This window comes from Amphiprion ocellaris, chromosome 14 (assembly GCF_022539595.1).
Source record: "Amphiprion ocellaris isolate individual 3 ecotype Okinawa chromosome 14, ASM2253959v1, whole genome shotgun sequence".
Lineage (NCBI taxonomy): Eukaryota > Metazoa > Chordata > Actinopteri > Pomacentridae > Amphiprion > Amphiprion ocellaris.
Window position 1 is genome coordinate 23,160,974 of NC_072779.1, and position 24,178 is coordinate 23,185,151.

Here is a 24,178-nt window from a genome sequence, read left to right on the forward strand (position 1 = left end):
CACTTAAAGGTACGAGCTTCTTAAATAATTCATGTCTTCACACCCCGCTTACATTGACTGACTTCGCAACACATCGTGCAGCAATAGCAGGGAGAAAAGTTGTGGAGGGTTGGAATTGGATCAGTTTTTGAGAGCAATGAAAGACCAACCTTACATTTTAAAGTCTGGGTGCAAGCTGTTTTTTTTCTTCCAAATGCTGCAACTGCAGTGAAGCATCTGATTTAAGCTGCCTGATAAGTCAAGACTGAGGCATATGTAGTTATCTGAGATCAAAGTTGAAATCATGAGCAGCTCTTCATGCCAGGAGCACTTAATCTCCTACATAGTTTGAAGCAAACCTGAATCAAGTTGCTATTTGATTAAAAAGAAGAAGAAGGAAAACAAACAACAGAAGTAATCGGTCTGTTCTCACAGAAAAAATAAAAGCTCTGTATTTCAGCCAGTTACATAACAAAACAGATATTTGTTTATAACTGATCAGCAATGCAGAATTGTGCATTTTTTGTTGAAGTAACCAGCCATAACGCAGATCAGTTCAAAGAAGTAAGTACTGGGACAACTGATGTATGGAGTAATTTTGGAGTAATTATCTAAATTTTTCATAAATTAAACAAGAAATTAATGGTGGACATATTTGGGGGGAAAATAAATAAAATAAATGCATTTTACAGTGCGCTGTAAAGTAATTGCCAAGTTTGTATGCCTCAACTCCATTGCATTGAAATTACATTTACACTAATATTTATTGATTGCGGTTAAGGAAGAGTGAAATCAAAAGGTTAATAAAGTAAAATTGCCCTCAGTTGGGCTTGCAGTGACCAATGACTTTTTCACTATACAAACAAGACAACCAACCGAGTCCAGTTACTTAGAAACATAACAAACATGCTTCAGTTGCTATGAGCAGATACAGAAAATGGAGAAGACACAGAGCAAACAATTGGAAAAGAAGTTTGGGGCTCAGCGAGGTTACAGCATCTTTAGAAATGCAATAAATGAATAGTTTCTCATGTCTATACTGGCCATGTGGGTCATTCCAGAATTGGAAAATATTTGAAAATTTAACCTTCTCTTTTCCATTTTTCTGCTACATGTTTATCAATAATAAGTAATATACTATCAAAGGCTTGATTAGCCCAGCTTAAACATTAATGGTATCATTTTTATTCCATGTTTTATTTGTTGTTTGCTAACCCTACTCTAATCACAGTAGCAGGGTTGCTAATCTATGCTAATGTTAGCTGTTTCTCAGGAAGAGGGGGGACTCCAGACTTAATTGGTATTTAAAAAAACATTTTCAAACATTTTTTCTCCTTTTTTTTTTTTAGATTTCTAAGGACAAGTACATTTACACAACAACTGCATGTTTCAATATTTTGTACATGGATTATTTGAAATTCGATGGGTGGAATGTAAAATGTCCTCCAATTCTGGAATGACCCATATAGGGACCCCTTCTTTAGTATAAGTGACGGGGAACATGCTGTGCTCCTTCCGGAATTGCATTTCAAAGTTCCACAAATGCTGCTATGAGGCTTCTAACAGTCCAAGTTCAAATTGAAATAGAGCTTTAGTGATGATACTGTCTGTAGCAACTCAGAGACTTTTCTTTTTATCATTGTTTTCAAATTTTAAAAAAATCCTCAGTTGTTTTGATGAGCTTTTTTTGTGAGGATTTCTATGGATCAGAGAAACAATATAGCAAATGAGAATTGTGTCTGTGTGGCGTCTGAGTCCTTGTGATTACATACATTTTCTGTGGGCGCACTGGCTTCCTCCCACAGTCTATGGACATGCATGGTAGGTAAATTGGAGATTGTAAATTGACTGTAAGTGTGACTAGCTGTCTTGCTCTTCTCTGTGTCAGCCCTTGAATTGATTGCAGACCTGTTTCACCTCACACCCAATATCAGCTGAGATAGACTATAGCTAACTGCTCCACAATTCCCCACACATCCCTTTCCAAGAGATAACCGGGTACAGTTAATGGATGGAATGAATTTCTGCATTGCATGGTGGCATGTAGGAATTGTACTGAGATACATTTGAAAAGATGTGGACCTCTTCATCAATGTCTTGTCAGTTGCTCCTAATCTGTTTCTCACATTACACTGATCAATAATGTGCACATCATACCAAAAAACCTGGGAAAGTGATGAGCTACACGACATTTTCTTCTTAAAGTTTTTGAACTTGCTGTGGCCAACTTGAACTACTTATTGTATCCTAGATGTTATCTATAAAGACAAAACAATTTAATATACTTTAGTTCTACTTGCACAAACAGTGACAAACGGTGATAAGACTGTTTCCTAGCAGTAAGAGATAGTGTTTCATTGAGGGGAATGTGGGTTTTAGGATACTGGAGATGTTTAAGTGAGAGATTCTGACATGGTTTCTATACCAATTGAAACATCAATCCATTATCTATACACCACTTAATCCTCATTAGGGTTGCAGGGGGGCTGGAGTCCATCTCAGCTGACTTAGGGTGAAGGCAGGGGACACCCTGGACAGATCACCACTCTATCACAGGGCTACACATACAGACAAACAATCATACTTACATTCACACCTACGGACAATTTAGAGTTACCAATTAACCTCAACAAGTTTTTGGACTGTGGGAGGAAGGCAGAGTACCTGGAGAAAACCCACACATGGTCAGGGAGAACATGCAAACTCCATGCAGAAAGATCCCAGGTCCAGTCCAGCATGGGAACTGGGGATCTTCTAACTGCAAGGTGAAAGTGCTAACCACCATGCCACCGTGCAGCCCTCTATGGAAACATGACAAACATTTTTAGAATTTTTTTATGATGTAGGCTTTATGAATTTACTGATGTTTATTGACAGTGATTTAAATATTTGACTCAACATGACTGTATTGACTGGCGGAGTGACATTAAGTGCTGGCTGTCTGGGGCCTTATGCACAAAGGTTTTTACCTTACTACTAGCAGTGGTCTTAAATGGCATAAAAACATCCTCACCAAGAGTTTTCTCATCAAAACTGTTCTGAAGCTACTGAGAGATAGTAGATAGTAGAGATATGTGGAGGGGTAGGGTTAACTCTGCTGCCGTGGACAGATAAACATATTATGAATAAGAAATGGGTCCAACCTACATACCCTCAAGTATAAACTAAATCAAAACACCTGACCTCAGAACATCAGCTTCTCATGCATAAGTTGCGTACTGTTGGCATCTGTGTGCCACAGAAATCTGAGCTTCTGCAGATGACTGATTCCATTGAGTGAACACTCTTTATACAGTCTACCCATGTTTTAGCTTGGGTATTAGCTTGCTTTGGTCAGAGGCCCGTTCATTGTCTGCTAGCTCTGCCCATCCTTGCATGATATGAATGAAGATTAGCCTGGATTGTCTGAATAAACCACCCAGGGTCCGGTGTTAATGCGTTGCAGCAGGAAATTATGTGAATGTCACTGCATGTATAAGTGAAATAAATGAGAAAAACAATCTGCCAGAAGGAGTTGGACTGTATACAGCTGCAACCAGTCAAAAAGATGTTGACTTAAGCGAAATGGCTTTGTTCATTTGAGCATGTTAAAATCAATATGTCTACCTCCCATTTTAGAGCATGGGTAGTTGATCTGGGCCACATAGTTTAGTTTTTTTTTTTTTCCTCTCTCTCTTTTGCTCCCCCGCTATCTGTGTTTGTGTGATACTTCAAGAATGATTCATGTGGGCCATGCGACAAACAATGCCATTCTAATTTGTCATTTATGCATGCCTGGCACTCTCGCTTGTGGTGGAACTTTGGCAAGGTCATCGGATGTGCCTGACCTCCTGTAAGGCAGAACGATCACGGTCAAAAACATAATGCATATGACATGGATTAAAATGGATTGCAGTCTTATTTTATCCTCAAAACAGCACTACACAGAGCTGATAGCTAAAACTACTGCACATTCTTGCTGCTTTTTGTCACCTCTCTTGATGGTATTCTTAATAAACCCTCTGTATCCTCGCTGTGCATTGACAGCAGAAGCCACCAAGGTGTTAAAACATTACGTGACCAAATGCTGCACAAATCGACTGAGTGGGGTGTCTGTGAACAAATGTCTCACAAGCCCACCCCCTCCCTGTATCCTTGACTCTAATTAAGAGCACATATCTTAGATTTTGCTGAGGTCAGGGAGGGTTTTAATTTAAAAACCATTAAGACGTGCACAAAGTCAGGACTTGTGTTGCACTCCAGGCAGATATAATTTCAATTAGGTCTTATCTTTGCCCAATTTCTCTGGCACAAGACATCATCATAATTCTTCAATAACAGCCTTCGAATACACTGAACGACAGTTTGGTAAATGTGATGGGCTGCTCATGTGTTACAACAAGTGCCAACTTGTGTACTCGGGCTTTTGCCCTACCAGTCATCAATGCTAGGCTTGGGGCATTCTGGAATTTGAAACAGGAAAACAGTGGCCTTAAGGTGCTACCTTCAAATGGTGGAAACAGGTGAAATTGGACAAGATAGTGTGGATAGTAGATTTAATGACACCCCGGAGTGTTCACTTGCACTACCGTTCAAAAGTTTGGGGTCACTTAGAAAAGTCCCTAATTTTTGAAAGATTTTTTTTTTCAATGAAGATAACATTAAATAAACCAGAAATACAGTGTGGTAAATGACAATTCTAACTGGATTTTTAATGGGATATCTACATAGGGATTCAGAGACCCATTTCCAGCAACCATCACTCCTGTGTTCTAATGCTACATTGTGTTGGCGAATCATGTTGAAAGGCTAATTTTCATGGAAAACATGAAATTGCCTGGGTGACCACCAGCTTTTGAATGGTAGTGTATATTGGATTGATGCTTCTGGGATCAAATGCTGTTGCAACCACAAAATTCAACAAGAACATCTTTAAAAAGTCCCACACCTTTTAAAATGCATAGTTTAATTCAGTTCAATATAATTTTATTTTTACAGCACCAATACAAAACATGTCACCTCATAGCATTTCACACAGTAAGGTGATGACATTACAAATTTTAAACAGACAATCTTAACAAATCCAAAGTTTCCTTTTGAATTCCCTTGAGTAAACACTTAGCGACAGTGGGAATGAATAAAAAAACTGCTTTTAACAGAAAGGAAATAAAAGAAAAACTGTCAGACAGAACCAGATTCAGGGAAGGTGGCCATCTGCCTCAACCGGTTGGGGTGTGAGTGGGGATACAGGGAGATGGAGAAGTGGTTGGGATCGGGATAGCAGGTTAGCAGATAGAATACGTAAGAAAACAATAAAGACTTTGGAGGTCGGTCGGGCAAGTGACGGCAGATCGGAGATGTGCAGCTCTAGATCCAGAGATACCTCCAGAGAGAACAAAACAAAAAGTACAGAGAGAAAAGACACAAAGTCAATGACATGTACTGGTGGTCTATAACTGTATGGGCGAAAGAGAGACGAGAGTAGGGGAGAGGAGCCCAGTGCATCATGGGAAGTTCCCCAGCTGTCTAAACCTATAGCAGCATAATTAAGGGACAGCTCAGGTGATCCTGAGCAGCCCTAACTACAAGCTTTATCAAAGAGGAAAGTTTTAAGCCTAATATTAAAAGTAGAGACTGCCTCCCAAACCCAAAATGGGCAGATAACTGAAGGCTCTACCTCCCATGTAACAGTCTTTTTGGCAATGGACTGTGCTGTGCACTTAGTGTGTTTATTGTAAATAGAATTTTTTTTATTGTGAAGTCAAATGTACACTACCGTTCAAAAGTTTGGGTCACACAGGCAATTTCATGTTTTCCATGAAAACTCACACTTCTATTCATGTACTAACGTAATTGCACAAAGGTTTTCTAATCATCAGTTAGCCTTTCAACAGCATTAACTAACACAATGTAGCATTAGAACACAGGAGGGATGGTTGCTGGAAATGTTCCTCTGTACCCCTATGGAGATATTCCATTAAAAATCAGCCATGTCCAGCTAGAATATTCACTTACCACATTAACAATGTCTAGACTGTATTTCTGATGAATTTAATGTTATCTTCATTGAAAAAAAAAGATTTTCTTTCAAAAATAGGACATTTCTAAGTGGTCCCAAACTTTTGAACAGTAGTGTATGTATGTATGATGCGACTGACAATGCAGACTGTAGCCTGCAAATATGAGCACATCAGTGCTTTCACACTCGCGCAGACATTTGATACCAGACAAGAACAACACCATGCGTTACTCGTATCTTTCCCCACTGATGGCATCCAGTGCTGTCAGTCCTTTGTCATTGTTGCCTCCTATCCAATATCTTAACAGCATGCCTAATTGATGTTAAGGTAAAGAAATTATCTTGTTCAATCTTCTCATGAGACTCAAAAGCTGTCATAGTAATTTCAGGGAGCTGCTGTTAGATTCACAGCAAAGTGCCACTCTCATCCCTAGTGGCCGGCAACCCTTCCATGCATACAGATGGGGACAGGGAGAAACAGAACTGGAGCACATTAGTAACCAAAGTGTATGTTGCTACAGTGAAGTTCAGACTCTCTAACTTTAACACTTTCCCTAAAAGCTGCCTCTCTTCCACAACCTAATCATCAAACACGTCAACTGAAAAAAATCCCTCACTTAATAAGTGTGTAAAAAATAAAAATGACACCTTACAAAAGCACCCTGCAGCTTTTGTAACGGGGTTAAATAATCGTCACAGATATTAGATTACTACGACAGCTCGGTATTAATTCTGATCAAAAGTTTCTGCTTTTATTTTAAGTCTACAAGATGGTTTCGCAGCTTTTAATTAAATACATCAATGCGAGATCTTTCCAAGCAGAGGTCAACGGGACAGCATTTCATTAAAATTAAGTATTTTAAGTCATTTTGAGGGTTTTTGACTTTAAAACGCAACCCTGTGGTAGGATTTGGCTAACTGAATGAATTTAATTTCAGCATTCATCATGTCACACATCTCCTCATGAATCCTCACAGAAAACCTGGAGGGAGATAATGAATATTTCACCTACAACTCTATTCACTAGAAGTGACTGTTGACCTGTCCCCTGTCATACCAAATAAAAACACAGCGCAGTGATATTTGGAGACATTTTGTCCCAAGAACCTCCGTCTCGAATCATTCAGTACATTAACGACAGCTATTTCAAGTGCTGCTGAACGGCACTCACTGAGAAACGAGTGGTGAGTGTGAAGTCTATTATTAGAATCTCGATTCATCGTCTGATTGTCGGAAGTGAATTAAATTATTGTTAAATTGAACAATTCCTCATTTTATTTCGCAGCCTGGGGGTACTCCCGCTGGCCACCCACTCGGCGTCACTCAGCTACAAGTGATCCCAATTAAAGAATGCTGTGTTCACGGTCTCCATATGTATTGAGCAGACTCCTCTGAAATCTAAATCAGCAAGTATGATCCTATCACACGCATGGGAGCTCACTGTGATTGAGTCATATCGAGCATCCAAAGAAATTATTTGTTTTTGTCATGCTGACAAATAGGACTGTCCCTCATAAACGCCTCTCAAGGACCCCTCCTGGTCCTTGAACCCCAGTTTGAGTGCCGTTAACTATAAGAAAAATTCACCTTCTCGTTTACAATTTTCTACTACATATTCATCAACAAGAAAAGCACTCAGAGAGCTCAGTACTCTGCCAAAGCTGCTCAGTTGTTGTATCATTTCTGACGGATAAGTATCGATAAGTCCGCAGTTGTCAATTTGTAGTAGGATCGCAATCATGCGATCGTCAGCAGGCAGCTGAGGTAGCGGTCGCTTGTTGTCATAGTTACACTGACACCGTGCCGCTATCTTGCAATGCAGAAATATGTAACAAATCTGTGAATCCAGACGATGAGCCATATCACTGCCAAAATCTAATCACTTAGTCCTTGTGCCATTACCGACCTTCCCTTATAATTTCATCCAAATCTGTTAATGCGTTTTAGAGTAATGTTGTACACAGACAAACAGACAAACGTACGCTGATTGCCACATAACTCCGTTATGTTGCGGAGTAATAATAGGTAATAAACTATACAAGGCTTGATTGACTCAGCTTACACATCAATGGTACAATTTTTATTTCATATTTTATGTGTTGTTTGCTAACCCTGCTCTAATCACAGTAACAGGGTTGTTAATCCATGCTAATATTAGCTTTTTCTCAGGAGTAGAAGCTAGATATTTAGCTGTTACCACTGACCAAGAGGACAAACTTATTGATGGAATACAGTAAAGAAAAAAGTAAAAAGAATTTGTCTTATCGTGATAATATGCATAACAGGGTTGCATGAGGTAGAGTGAGACATTCAGTCGAGGCTGAAATGAAAATAAGAAAAATAGAAGAGAGGACATAGCTCTGCTCTACCCATTCTTTAGGAAAACTGTTTGATGATGTTAATTCCAGCGTATCATGTGAGTCACTGTTTTCTTCCTCTTCTACGGGGTTGTTGTGGGACACACGTTCCATGTATAATAATGGAATAATAATTAAAGAAATGTTCCCACAATTACAAGAGACATCAATGAAACAAATAATACCAAAAAAAGGAGATTTATATTTAACTGTTTTATTTGAGATTTTGAGATTCAATCTGGTCATCAGGGAGGTGGGACAAGAGAAAAATGGCATTTTAGGGGGACTCCAGACTTATTTAGCATTTTGAAAAAAATATTTTCAAACATTCTTTTCTATTTTTTTTTTTTTTTTTTTTTAGATTTGGTCTCAGGACAAGTACATTTACACAACAACTGCATATTTTAGTATTTTGTACATGGATTATTTGAAATTCAATGGGTGGGACGTGAAATGTCCTCCAATTGTGGAATGACCCATAACCTCTGTGAATATGAGAAGGCTGCAGGCTGGACCATATGGTGCACATGGTACATGGAAGTGATGCTACCTGGCGATTAACAGACGGAGAGAAAAGAGAGAGAGGACGAGGAAGAGGGGGAGAGAGAGAGAGAGAGAGAGGGAGAAGTGGGTTACTTCAGAAGCTGAAAACGAAAATCAAAAATAAAGAAGCAAATTCAGCCTTTTGCTTTGAGTATTCGCAGCTTTACCGAGTGTCACCCAGGCGACAGAGAGAAAGGAACACCGAGGGAGAGGGGGGGAAACATACAAGGAGACTTGGCTGATGCATCTCTGCGAGAGCATCCATTTCACGACGATTACAGTTTGAAGCGGAGGAGACGGTGCGCATTTCTCGGAGAAACACGGTCCCCTTTTCTCTCCTCCCAAGTCAGTTTTCCTAGAGCGGCTGGCGGGTGGAAAGACACTTTCTTCCCCGCGTTTATCGACACGGACACTATTTCATAACAAGCCTGTTTACTTGGAGCAAAAACCAGGGCAGTTCCAGTAGGCTGCTGCGTCTTGTTTGTGGAGTGGAATTTGCGGTCCGCAGCTCAAGACGCCAAAAAAAAAAAAAAAAAAAAAAAAAAAAAAAAAGAGCGAGAGAAAGGAATTATCCAACGGTTCAAGTTTTCCTGGAAGTTGCGCTGGTGACAGAAAAACATGGGAATTTGTGGCTATCTGGCAGTGCCTGGGAAATGCCTTGTCGTCCTCGGACTTAAATTGTTATTCCTTGTACCTGCAGGAGTTCCAGCCAGAAGCGGGGATTCTGTATTAAAGGACAACATCACCGTCAGACAGGGGGACAGCGCCGTCTTAAAGTAAGTCTCTGACTGCATTTCATTATCACACCACTAATATGATCTCCTCTTGTGCGTCGCGGAGACAGACTCCTGCTTCTCAGCGTGTGCTGCTCCAGAACAGCTCATCGGGAGCAGCGCTCTAGGAGTTACTAAAGGTCAACATAACCGAGCTCAAAACGCGTAAATGCGCGTTTTTAATCGGCATCACAACTGCACGCCCGACATGCGCAAGTTGTGGTACAGTGTGCAGAACTCGGCGTTTAGTCTCTCCCGCTCATTGCCCTTGAATGTTATTGATCCGGTTGGTGTCTTGTTGGGGATGTACAGAGCTGAGATAGTCAAATTCAGCGTTAGGAGGGGTAGAGCGCGTATTGACTTGCGCATGTGATACAAATGCAATTAGCGCTTAAATTTTCGGGGCTGTTGTTTTTCGTTACACTCTTAAGAAATGATTTGAGAGACAGAATGCATCTGCCAGCTTTTTTCATCAGCTGACCCTTGAAGACAAATCTTTTTTTCATTATATGTTGTTTGTGCAGGGCCTTGTGATTTACAGGGTTCATATCATACACAACTTAATACACACATAGACAAACACACACACACACACACACACACACACACACACACACATATATATATGGTGTATATATATATATATATATATATATATATATATATATATATACCATATATATATATACCATATATATATATATGGTATATATATATATATATATATATATATATATATATATATATATATATATATATATATATATATATATATATATATATGGTATATATATGGTGTCCATAGTTCGCTGCAGTTCTTTGTATTGGAATATTGGAATAGACCAGGTGTAGTATTGCAAATGCAGAATCCCTGTGAAAGGATGCCAGTTTGGGCCCCATACCTACACACACACAACCCACTTTCTTTGGAAAGTCTGAGGCCATCACTATGTGCAGTAAAGTTACACACGTCTGCATGTTGCCAAATAATCACCTAGATTGTTTAGTTCAGTTTGATTTGCATGAGATGGGCGATGAAAAGGAGACAGGCGACTGTGTGGTGATGGAGTCATATTGCCCTGTTTATAAAAAGCTGTACCTTAAGCTGTCAGAGCAGGGCAGTAGAGTTCAGCTGCCTCCAAGCTCGCTGAGATGGGAGGTATTTAGACAGGAATTAATGCATGGTCTGATGACTGTTGACACAGATGAGCAGCTAAACTGTATGGTGTTGCATCTTGGGTAGATGAGGTGGAAGGTGATCGTGTATATACTATACAGCAGCTGAACCAGTTCACCGCAAAGATTGTGCAAAGTTGGACTTTACCCCACCCCACCACCCCGCTCAGTGTAGCCTCATCGTGCTGTTAATCCTTTCTTCATTCTTAACCATTACAAATGTGTGTTGGCCTCCACTGATTAGTAGAACGTGTTAAGTAGCCTGTTGGTTCCAGTGAAACCATCCATTTCACTCTCCTCTTTGTCACGCTGATGTCGAGCTGCAAATGGTTGCCCGTGTAGCAGTCGTCGGGTTTATTTTGGCAGCCTTGTATGCCCCTTTTCTTGCCCTAACCTATGCACCCCACAGCACAGGAGTCATCAAAGAACTTGTGGAGTTGCAATGACCCTGAGTTGAATCTTAAAAGGAGAGGTGTAGAAAGTGGACTTGAAACCTGACAATAGAGTTACCCGGGGCATCCACGTGTTGCTCTGCAGTGTATCCAATACACTGCCCTTGAACAACAATGAACTGCTGCCTGTCACCGAGTTAGTCGCTCCATAATCCAGGAAGCTATGCTATCCACATGCATCGCTTTGAGCTTCTCTCCAAGCAGGAGGAACTGGATAGTGTTGAAAGCATCAGAAAAAAATCATTCTCACCCTCCTTTCCAGCTTCTGCGGGTGGGAACAAGGCCTGTGGAGCCAGTGTGTGATAGCATTGTCCACACATTTGACAGCTAACTGCTACATGCTTGAATCACCCCAAGGCTGACACTGTGAGCCCCCACTGCCTTGCCTGTGAGAAGCCTCATCACACCAAATGGCAGGGATGCAAAGGCTTGGAAGGACAGCATGGGGGTGGGGTTCAGACACATGGAGGTGAGCCAGGGGCAGGAAGCTTCGGATTGGAGGCAGAAGAGGAGACCCGCTGTGAGGCTGACCTCTGATTTGACTGAAATAATATGAAGAGGAAACAGGTTGAAAGTTTGCTCGACATTGTCTGTGTTTTTATTTGGTCAGTCTATGGATGAAACTACAGCAGTGATGCAACTAATTTGTGTCATCATACTTGTATATTTTTAAAATAACTTACAATGATTGAAACTAAAGATGTGATGTTCGCAAACGAGTCAGTCGTTTGAACGGCTCTTTTAGGTGAACAATGCGAACCGGTTCGCAGTTGCGATCCGTTCGTATGTGGAAATTGCACATACAACACGCTTCATTCATGTGAACTCAGCTATATATGCAGACAACTTATAGGAGGACGAGTGTCAGCGCCGTCCGACTGACTGGAAACTGGAGCAAAGCCACATTTACTACTGAAGATATTAGCAAAAAAAACAAAAAAAACAAAAAGCAACAACACAAAATGAGTCAGAATCAAAGGAAACATAGCAGCGTTTGGATGCACTTTTCTGGGGACGACACACAAGGTAGAGCACAATGCAATATTTGTCAGAACAACATCTCTTTTAAGTCATGGGCCAACAAACATCTTACACCACCATGTATCATAGACATTTATATAAAAATAACAAAAACAATGTAAAACACACAAGAGCATTTTAATAATACAAACAAAAACAAGAAAAAAAAATGTACATATGTATATAAAAAAATATACATACAACTCAATAGAATATATATTGTTGGGATGTGTCAGTTTGAACTATTCTGATTCCATATTAAAAATGAGTTACTCCTGGTTGTCTTCTAAAAAATAAATGAATTAAACAACGAGCCAGTCTTTTGAATGGTTCTTTGAAAGGAACGGCTCCTCAAGATCTCACTCCCTTCAAAGAGCCATGAATCCCATCTCTAATTGGAACCTGGATTTACAACATAAGCAGCGGTCTAATATATATATATATATATATATATATATATATATATATATATATATATATATATATATATATATATATATATATATATATATGTATGTATATATATATATATATATATATATATATATATATATATATATATATATATATATATATATATATATTTTGCAATTAATCACTAGTATTTGGAAGGCAGCCATGGTTACCACATTTTCCTGGGGGTAGCATCACTTCAAGTCACCTATGTAACAACTGTCCTACGATGAGATACAAACAGTGATACACAGGAGACACTTCAACGTGACCCAGTAAGCTTTTCTATCTCACATCACGAGTGAAAAATGGTGCTGTGAGCCAATTCACAGACGCTTGTCAAGGGTTAAATGCTTTTAGGACAGGGAAAGTACGACATCAATGCGATCCCGGCAATATGTTTTTAATGAACGATTGCTGCATCTGAGTGATTTCCTGTAGCTGGCAGAATTCCTAGGGGGTTATTTTGCTTCCAGAGGGCTGTATTATTAAGACAGTGAAGGGCAACACAAAGCAGTATCATTCTGACATAAAGAAAGCCACTGCCAACAGGAACTTAAGCAGATGTGAGCGGCAGAATAATTAGCATCATTCAAACAAAGCGTTAGCAGCAATGATTTAGCAGCATTTTTTTTTGTTTAGTTTCTTTTCAGAAATAGACATCACCAAAGGAATGAAACTGCCTGGGTGACACCAATGCCAATTTTAAGCCATTAAATGTATTCACATGTGACTGTGTCTTTAGAGGGGAATTTTCAGGTACTGGTAATTTAATTTATAACCTGAGAATCCATGCTTCTTTGTAAATAATGATTCTAATTTGCTGGACTGTTGCCAGAATTTGCATCAATGTGGCAGTTGTAATAAATATGTGATGTGTTTGGATTTCAGTGAATGACTAGTAGTGACAGTTAAGCACCAAGTTAAGTGGTTCTGTTGCATAATGTGTCAGAGATAATATGTCAGAATCACAGCAATATTGATAGTTTTATTGCTATTACCAGTTGTGGAGCTTCCCCTTGCGGATTGTAAAATACAGTAAAATAAAGGAAGTAACTTACAGGGACACTAATGTTATTAGTTTAATCATGAACCCTTGAGTAGCTAAATTACTGTCCAGCATGTTTTCGTCCTTTATAATGGCTCAGTGGCTTGAAGGTTCTCTGTATTCTGCAATCACAATGAACACATGTTGAGAAGCATTAGTCATCCTGTTTTCAGGCTAATGCACCTACCGTGCCTGTAAATGCTAAGGCTGCTAAAATGAGCATTCTTTAATGTGAAAGTACTTAAAAGGAATGCATAAGCAGGTGCCATTATCACCTTGCCAACTGTTATTTCATAGGAATATTTAATAAATCGAAAGGTGAAAAAAAGCACACCACTGTGATCAACACTTGCATTTTTTTTCAGTTTATTTTAAATGAAAAGTTTTTTGTCTTTTTAAATTGGAATAACTGTAGAACACATGATCACACCCAAATCAGCGATCCTAAACGATAAATGCTAATATAACGCTCTCAGGTGAGACTTCTGTCTTAACCCTATAGAGCCCAGCATAGCGCTGGCGCTGCGATTGCATATTCATTTTTGATTGGCGGTTGATTTCAAACCAGACAGGATAGATCGATCATTCTTTTTGCATATAAAATCTATGGAGTTAGACTAATATTTAACACATTCACCAGGTCTCAGAGTGCTTTTTCATTGCAGTGATGGGTTTATAAAAATACACAATAAAGTGCGCATAACAAAAATCTTTATAAACGAGACCACAGGATATTGCAGAACTTTTTTTTTTTTTTTTTTTTACAAATTGGAGGGATACAGCTATGCAATTTCTAATATGAAAAAAAAACCAAAAATTATTTTCAGTAATTTTTTTTTAGGTTTATTGCACTTTTAAGCAATTTATTGTAATAGTTAAGACATAAGTTAATGCATATTATTAAAACTTAGGGTTTGGCTGATGAAAAATAAATGTACAGCAAGCAAAAATACTTCAAAAAAATTGCACTACAGTTATATAAAAATGTAAGAATATGTCTTGGTGGACTTGCACAATGGTAGGTCTTAAAGGGTCAAAAAATAAGATTTCAGTGATCTGTATTTGATTGATTTGCTTTATTTGCTTATTTAATTTTCAATGCATCTTCTATTTCCTCCCACTTGGAAATACCCAGTTTCTCCAGACTTTGTCACCACTATCTCCAGGGTTGACTTGTGGACGGCTGCAGACACCTTTTTGCCACATGGTGTCACCATGTGTTTATTCTCACTTGCAAGTGATAAGCTTCAGTGGCAGGGCAAAACACACACAGGTGGTTCACACTACCCGCCCTCACCCCCAACCCCACATCATCCAGAGTCAGTAGTGCAAGAACAAGGACGACGGCCCTGACTGCCTCCCAACCCATGGCTCGCTGTGTTTGTTAAAGTGTGCTGTGTCTTTGCGTCATCCAGCAGTGCCTTGTTGTGTAGCTTCACACGGGGTAGGGACGATAATGTATCACTTAAAATTTGCTTGTGTGTGTTCAGGAACCCAAGTTGAGCCACTTGAACTGTATGGGAGTTGTCTATACATGAGGGTCATCCTTCCCTATTCTTGTATACAGTAGAAATAAATAGATCATACAGGGTAGACCTGCTATGCTTGGTAAGCACAGTCAGTCCGCACCAGTCATGCCTTTTATCCCTCTGTATTCAGCAAGTCAATGCTGGCATCCTGTAGAGCAGCACCAGACCTAGACAAAAAACTTTTCATTCAGCTTTGGGTGATCTGGAACCAGCTGATCTGAGGCACTGATCTGAGATCTGAACAATGGTTCGTTGAAGAGTAGGTGGTGATTCCTGTTGTAACCATTCTAACCATTGTTCTTATGGAGAACACTGCTCAAACTTTACCCTTTAACGCATATTGTCGTGAATTTGTATCATACCGCTTGCATTCAGACTGCAGCCGAGATAGTGTATCCATTCCCCCAATGCCGGACTGCGCATATTCACTACGTACCTAGGAACCTTTTGCAAGCATTGGTTTTTGTTGGACCAGTCAGAGTGGGACCTACAGTATTATATATCTGTTATTATTATTATTATTATTATTATTATTATTATTATTATTATTATTATTATTATTATATATCTATTGTATGTGCTATAGACAAATTAACAATCTCCACTTAATTTAGAATCGGCTTGAAAGCAAAAGCACAATTAATTTTTTAATATAATTGCAAATTCATTCAGCATTCCCTTCATCAGCGAAGGCTCTGTCACTGTTGGTCTGCTGCCAATGTGGACACCTCCAAAAATATCAACTGAGAGCTGCTGCTTTTCAGCTTTTTTGTACTGACAGGCCCTTTGCAATATGGCTCCCTGTGGTCCTTCTCCCAAGTGAACAGATTAGCAGCAGAGATGGCTTAGGCGATGTGCAGCTGACCCATGGCACGGTCTCTGCTTCAGTCTTGCAAGGCAGAGTGTGGAAAGCTGTATGGCCATTGATGGCAGGACTGTGTCAGTGGAGGTGCAGTCACCAAATTGACACCCCCTTTTCCAAGAACGTGTGAGTTGGATTGCCTCTTGTGCCAACAGAGCTATATATATATATATATATATATATATATATATATATATATATATATATATATATATATATATGTGCATGTTGCAGCAGTTTTTCCTCATCACGTGATCATCCTGCTCTGTATTGACTAATTTTAGTAGCAGACACGTTTGTCGACAGGCTGATGGAGCAAATTCAGGGCCGGCACCTTTTCTGCTATCATCTTCATTCAGAGGTATAAAACTGAACTTGTAGAGCGGGCCCCTGAATGACATTCATTGACTAATATGGCAGCATTAATAGTCTGTCCACCTTCTTTACAGACTTTCCAGTTGGACCCCATTTTTTAGTTGACCTTAGAATTTTTCTCCACCGCTCAAACTTGCATTCTGTCTCTTGTAACCAACAGTAATTAGGATTTTGAGGTAATTTCATCAGATTTGGGAGAAGTGCAATAATCAGAGTCAGTTATTATAGTAAGGCAGTTCTGCATTGTTAAATTTACAGTTTTGATTAGGAACAAGGAACATTGTTCAGTTTTGCTTGGAGCATTTTAGATCTCATTCTGGCCTGCTGTCAGAGACACAAAGTGTCTCTTAACCATTGCTAGTTATGTTGGTTTTATAGTAATGTAGCTGTTACTACCTGAACTTGAACATTTTTTTTTTCAGGAGGAAATTTCAAACAATGGCATAAGGTGTTAACACGATATATATATATATATATATATATATATATATATATATATATATATATATATATATATAAAGACAATTCGAACTGCAAACTTTAGGGCTGAAATGGCAAATGCATCATGTAGTCATCTTTTATATGAAAAGCAGTTTTTTTTATTTGTATTTTTTTTTGTTTTCCAGTGTTACAATTTGCTGCTTTGCTGTATGTTTATAGTTTTATATAATTTGTAATGCATATGATTGGGGCTGTTGCTTGCTATAAATGTGATAGTCAAAGTTTTTTGTTTTTTAAACACAGTGGACAATTCTTGAATTGCCATTTGGAAACAACACCACAAATATTGCACACAAGTGATATGTGTGAGTTCCACAATTATTTCTGAAGGTGTCAGTAACCAAGTGATATTTTGCTGTTTTCCCATGCTGCATCATGGTATCAATATCCTATAATATGTACAACATCACACACAAAGAGAGAAGATGAGAAATGGAGTGCTTTTATTTTCAACATCTGAATATTTACCTATAAAAAACAAATCACAATATTCTCACTACTACACAGTCATTCACAAACGCATCAGAACTGTTACAAAGAGTGTGTGTGGCATCAAAAAAAAAAATCTAAAATGCTTTCCTCATTTCTGCTGGTATCCATGTAGTTAGACTTTTTCGTCATCATGATTATGTAGAAACTAGTTTGGTCTCTAATATGTATTTGCCAAGAGTATGTATGTTAAAATACAAAGTGAATATGGATAAATTGGCTATTTATATTTGAAGACACGGGAACTTAAAAAACATAAAAATGCATTACTTTGATTCATGAAACAACTGCCAACCAAGTGACCTTTTTTTACAGGAAGCATTGGAGTATAAGTGGGTGCATTACTTCCAACTTTCATTTTATTATGTTGTTGCACAGTACTATTGCACATAAAACCTTGAAATATTAGGTGGTGATATGCATAGTCCATAGGTCCATAGTACTAAACATACTGTTTCCAGGTCCATAGTACTAAACATACTGTTCCCAGGTCCATAGTACTAAACATACTGTTCCCAGGTCCATAGTACTAAACATACTGTTCCCAGGTCCATAGTACTAAACATACTGTTTCCAGGTCCATAGTACTAAACATACTGTTCCCTGGTCCATAGTACTAAACATACTGTTCCCTGGTCCATAGTACTAAACATACTGTTCCCAGGTCCATAGTACTAAACATACTGTTCCCAGGTCCATAGTACTAAACATACTGTTCCCAGGTCCATTGGCTGAGGTCATCTCACTGACTGACCAACGACATGGTGCTTTATTAGAGTAAGAATCTCATTCATCCTCATCTTAACAGGGTTAATTTTCCAAAGACTTTGTCAGTGTAGTTTATATTAGCTTGACCGTATTTGTATAGGATATATCTTTATATGCTTCCCACTTAACTAACCCTTTCAGTTACACTCAAAGTTATAGCAGTCCTGTAGGTTTTTTATTTTATTTTTTATTATTGTTTTTAGAAATGCTTTAGCCAGAACGTGGCATATCAACTTATTTGAACTTACTCACCTACTGATAACTTCTTGCCATGAACACCTGGACAAGGGATGTTAATGATGAATTGTTAATTGATTAAATGCTGTTATTAATGTGAATGATTAAACATACAGATAAGGCAGAAGACGAGGGTCATCATGTCAGAGGATGTATTGCATATTAGCTGTAGTACCTAGGTGGTACTACAGCTACTGTATAATGTGATGGAAGACTAGGGTTAGGGGGTTAGTGACCTGAGGAGACTGTTGCTCGACTACAGGCAGTTCCATGTTGGTGAGCAGAGAACACTGTGTGGATTTTTCTATCAACGGCCACCATAACAGAGACTTCAGGAGAAGTTAATGGCTTCCATCCAGTTCTCACATCTGTAAAATAAACCAAAGTTTACCAGCACAGTGTTCTTGTTGCCGCGTGGGTAATGAAACGGGGCAGATTTAGTGTTTTTTTTTTAGTGTCCATGGTTAAAAATGGTTCTACTAGCATATAGAAAAGTGTCCACTGTAATTTATTGATTGCTGATTAATAGCATGGTTGACTGTTGGTTTGGAAATTGTTTAAAATTTGCATTTCTAGCTTGAACTCTAACCTTGGTTACACAATCTGGGAGAACACCTACGCAGACAATCCTTTTAGTAGTTTATCTTCGTAGTGTCTCACTGAAGAAGAAAGTGATCGTGAATAGAGTCATGGGTTTCATTTGCTTCAAAAAACCCCACAAAAAACCCTTAAAGGACATGGGAACCTTGGCTGTTGGAAATGGCTGTCCTGTCGCAGTGATTCATAACAAGCCCCCAATAGTAAGTCTTTTATTTTGCTTTCACCAGAGAACTTACATTTTGAAATTATTAGCCTGAAGAAGCACATGAGCCATACGGAACATTAAAATACAACGTTTCCTCTTTCTCTCAGATCAGCACTCACACACAAAACAAGAATTTTAGTTGAAAAGGCTGAAAAAGTTTCAGAGTGTAGGCTATGAGCTGCATTAAAGAATTCAGTGACAAAGCAGAGAGCTGCTTTGAATGAATAGGTGTCCACAGGTCTGCCTATCTAAAAAGGTTCAAAGTTGTATTCTTCAAACAGGCATGATTTATCTGCAACAATGGATAGATCTTAAAAAAAAAAAAAAAAACCATAATGGTGATATTGTGAGGAATTGCTTGAAGTTGGGTCGAGTGTTTCAGTAGAAAGTAAATTGAATAAGTGAAAGGGTTTTCCCTCATTTTTCATGCAACCCCACCTTGGTCTCTGCAATCTTAGCATGAAAGCAAAAATATCCAGTGGTATTTTTCTGTTGTTTGCAGTTTCTTTTCTTTCTTTTCTTTTCTCTCTTTTTTTTTTTTTTTTTTGTCTGGTTGAAGATAATGACTGTAAGTTGCAGCTAACTAGCTCCTGCCTCTCTGCTTAATAGGACTTCAGACATTGACCTGAAACGCCACGACCACACTAATAGGTAGTTATACCTGAAATCAGGATCATAGGCAGACAAGGACAGCCTGCAACAGGAAGCTAAAGGGGAGGATAAAGGCCATGGACACAGTGGGCTTTTCTTTGTTCACGATCCCACAGTGATGTATCATTTTAACCAATACTTTTCAGAATCCCACCCAGTCATGACAGAACAAGCCCAGACACTCTGCTGGGCAGTTTTTCTAAAACCTAATAAATACAAAATCAGAAGTAACTCCCAGATTTAAAAAAAAAAAAAAAAAAAAAAATATGACTTTCTAGCTTACTGAAAAATGGGCCCCATGGTTATGTTTTTCTACCAAATACAAAAAAATGGGGCCATCTAATTTCGGGAAACTAATCTGAATCTGAATTATTTGTGTCACAGGAATTAGTCCTGTCATCTGATGCATGTTTTAGCAGCATATACTCATGTTAAAAGATGATGTCTGTGAGTAAAAATAAAATATTTTACTTAGGATGAAAGAGCTTTGGATGTCTTCCTGACCGTCATCAAACCAGCTGCATCATAAAAAAAAAATTCTTACATTGCAACTTATTAATTTATTGTACCTTCAACCCTCTTGTGCTTTTCATCCAGTGCAGCAACTGCTAGATTTGATATCTGTAGTCTCAGACATAGCTGGACAGAAACTGTCCTCCAAAAGATCACAGCAAATATATCTTCTTTCCATGACTACAAACATAAACATTGATGTCTGATCTCGATTGTGTCTTCTCACAGCGTTCACTTCTGTCGACTCAATTTGTAAACAGACTAGTCGACTATCAAAAAGGAAAATAATTTAAAAAAGGAATGCAAACATTTACATTTGTTCACTGAAATAATTGGTTGAGTAGTTCTGAAAAAAGAAATGAATTCAAAACACAACAGATTTTGAAAAAATATTCAAAATTAAGATGTGAACAAATATAAAGACGAGGTATGATCATGTGTGTATATGAAGTTTTGTTTGGGACTGTTGGGTCTGAATAATACACTGCACATATACAAATACATACGCTACTGTTCAAAAGTTTGGGGTCACCCTGGCAATTTCGTGTTTTCCATGAAAACCTGCACTTTTATTCATCTGCTAATGTAATTGCACAAGGGTTTTCTAATCATCAATTAGCTTTTCAACACCATTAGCTAACACAATGTAGCATTAGAACATAGGAGTGATGGTTGCTGGAAATGTTCCTCTGTACCTCTATGTAGATATTCCATTAAAAATCAGCTGTTTCCAGCTAGAATAGTCATTTACCTCATTAACAATGTCTAGACTGTATTTCTGATTAATTTAATGTTATCTTCATTGTAAAAAAAAAAAAAAAAAAGATTTTATTTCTAAAGTAAACACATTTCTTAGTGACCTTAAACTTTTGAATGGTAGTATGTATTTTTTCATTGTAAAAAATATGAAGGGATCTGCACGAAGTTATTGTGAACACGATAAAATAAAATAAAAACTACAAAAGCACTTAGAGAGCGCAGTACTCTGTCAAGGCTGCTCAGTCCTTGTATTGATTCCGACGGATAAGTTCGCAGTGGTCGATTTGTAGTAGGATCGCAATCATGTAATCTTCAGCAGGCAGCTGACGTAGTGTTCACTTGTCATAGCTACACTGACTCCTTACCATTATCAATGATACAGAAATCGTGGATCCAGACTAAAAGCTGCATCACTGGCAAAATCTAATTAGTTGGTCCTTGTGTCATTTCTGACCTTCCCTGAAAATTTCATGTAAATCTGTTCATCCGTTTTTGAATAGTGTTGCTATAACAGACAGACAGACGTACACCAATCTTCACATAACTCCTCCACATTCCTTGGTAGAGTAATAAAAATCAGAAATAAACTAAACTAAGAAAAATCTACACAATTTCCACACTCCAGTGTAATTGCAAAAATGGAGTGCCAATGGGAGGCCTTTTTCTAGCATGTCTACCTCCTCAACACTGGGTAAATGCAGTTATCAAATGTGTTTTATGATTAAAGCGAAGGTAATGTAACACAGTGAGACTGCTGGGATCAACCTTTCTGAAAGGAGTACAGGTCTGTACAGCCTAATGATCACAGTATGTTCAAATGACATGAATCTCAATAATACTGACACAATAATGTAGCTCACTCTATCATAGTGAGACCTGCTGGACGTACCAGAGGATGGGGGTCAGGTTCCCATGTGCCACTCTCCAGTAGTCCACCACATTTGCATCAGTCTTCTTCTAGCATTCCCTAGGCATCCATCTTACACAGGTTGAGTTTCAGCATCCTTGTGTTGTCGTAAATCACAGAGATAGTCATTAATTTTTAATATCCAGAAACCTATGCGCCGTGCTGCAGTCCAACTAGATCCTCCACTTCTGAGAGCCAGCCACATCCATTACAGGCTGTCTTTGCTGTCCCCTCCCTGTGCATGTTTGCCTGCACTTTTCTGATATCATTAATACTCATCAGGAACACCTCCCATTCATGCCACATTCTGGAGGCAGTTTACGCTCTACTACTTTCACTCTCCTACCTACTTTTTTCTTTCTCTTTTTTAGAACATTCCCATCCCTCTTTTTCCTCCACAGCTATGCTTTTAACCCAGCATATTCTCTGTATGTGCAAAATGTAGCCTTAAGGTTTCTGTATGATCTGGAGCACATGCTGTTATTGTAGATCTCAGTGTACTGTAGTTAAGGTTTAGACGTCATGACTGGCCAAATAGAGCACGGGTGGTTTCTAGTGGTTAAGGCATAAAATAACAAGAAAAGGACTCAGAGATTGTAGTACTCCACCAAGGCTGTTTATTCCCCCATATGGCATTGTCAGGAATGCAGCATTTTTTTTTATTAGTTACTGATGATCAGAAATCACGACAACATAGAATGTGGCCATTTAATATAGATGTACCCACAAACAAAATGACCTAGCTCTGGGCACAGGCATGTTATGTATGTGTACATTATGTACCGAGACCGAATCGCATGACCTAAATACATAGCGGGCGGCGGGAATTGAAGGGACTCGGAAACACCCCCACAATTTAATCAGTTGTTCCTTGTATCAATTCCAACGGATAAGTCCCGATAAGTCCACAGTGGTCGATTTGTAGTAGGATCGCAATCATGTGATCGTCAGCAGGCAGCTGATGTAGTGTTCACTTGTTGTCATAGTTACAGCAATGCCGTGCCGTTATCTCGCAATGATACAGAAATCTTTACCAAATCCATGGATCCAGACTATAAACTGCGTTACTGCCAAAATCTAATCTTTGGTCCTTGTGTCATTTCTGACCTTCCCTGAAAATTTCATCCAAATCTGTTAGTCCATGTTTTAGTAATGTTGCGGACGGATGGACAGACAGACAGACCAACGCTGATCGTCACATAACTCCACTGTGTTGGAGTATTATATTATATGATGCTAATTTTTTGCTTTTTAATCAAGTGGCTGACCATTGTTCTCATTTTGTGTGCGTGTTTTTTTTTTTTCAAATAAATATAATTACAATAAAAGAAAGTATTAAGAAAAAGGCATTGTAGTGTTGTGTGCTGCAAAAGGGAGCCTATTATTTTAGGACCCAGACGATCAGGTTCTAGTGCAGAGGCACAATTTAGCTGAAGCTCAGCTTATTCTCAAGTTATTCAATTACCTCCACATCTTCTGCAGGGCATTTTCTCTGGGCTGCTCTTCCAAATTTAGCAATTTTCTGCAGTTTCTTTGTCTGGATGATGGGGTAAGTTTTCTCTGCACCCTAGGGTCTCAATAACCGTACATGATCCCAAAGCAAACTTAGTATAGGGAAAAAGTGGCCCTGAAGTTTAAATAGAAGTAGAGGTAACATTTATACATTACACAGACATGACATCAATAACTGTTCCATCAACTGCAGAGGTGTCAGTGGAATAATAAACCCACATAATAAACAGTCAGTAGTTGCTTTATAAAATTTAACATAGGTTGCATTTACCAGTGTTATTTTCTTTTGTTGTATTCACTTTTTAAAAATGCAAAGGTGACAATAAGCATACTAATATTCTAACCTCCAAACCCTATTAAATAAATTAAGGTTGCTACAACTGAACTATAGTAAGTGCAAAGTTCTGCTGTGAAAGTGCAACATGGGAAGTGACAGCAGAATGTCGTCATAGTGAAATTGCCCTGTCTGTC

General features: G+C 38.6%; 1 protein-coding gene across 2 annotated transcripts in view; it reads left to right on the top strand.

Annotated features, from left to right (window-relative positions):
* opcml (opioid binding protein/cell adhesion molecule-like) overlaps positions 1 to 24,178 on the top strand; it is a 382,017-nt gene that overhangs the window by 149,596 nt on the left and 208,243 nt on the right. The window contains exon 2 of one of the 2 annotated variants that reach the window (XM_023269712.3): positions 9,578 to 9,653. In XM_023269712.3, the coding sequence (XP_023125480.1) occupies positions 9,578 to 9,653 (76 nt within the window). Of the gene's footprint in view, positions 1 to 8,897; positions 9,654 to 24,178 lie in introns of those variants that run through there. The other variant, XM_023269711.3, reaches the window with a different exon arrangement.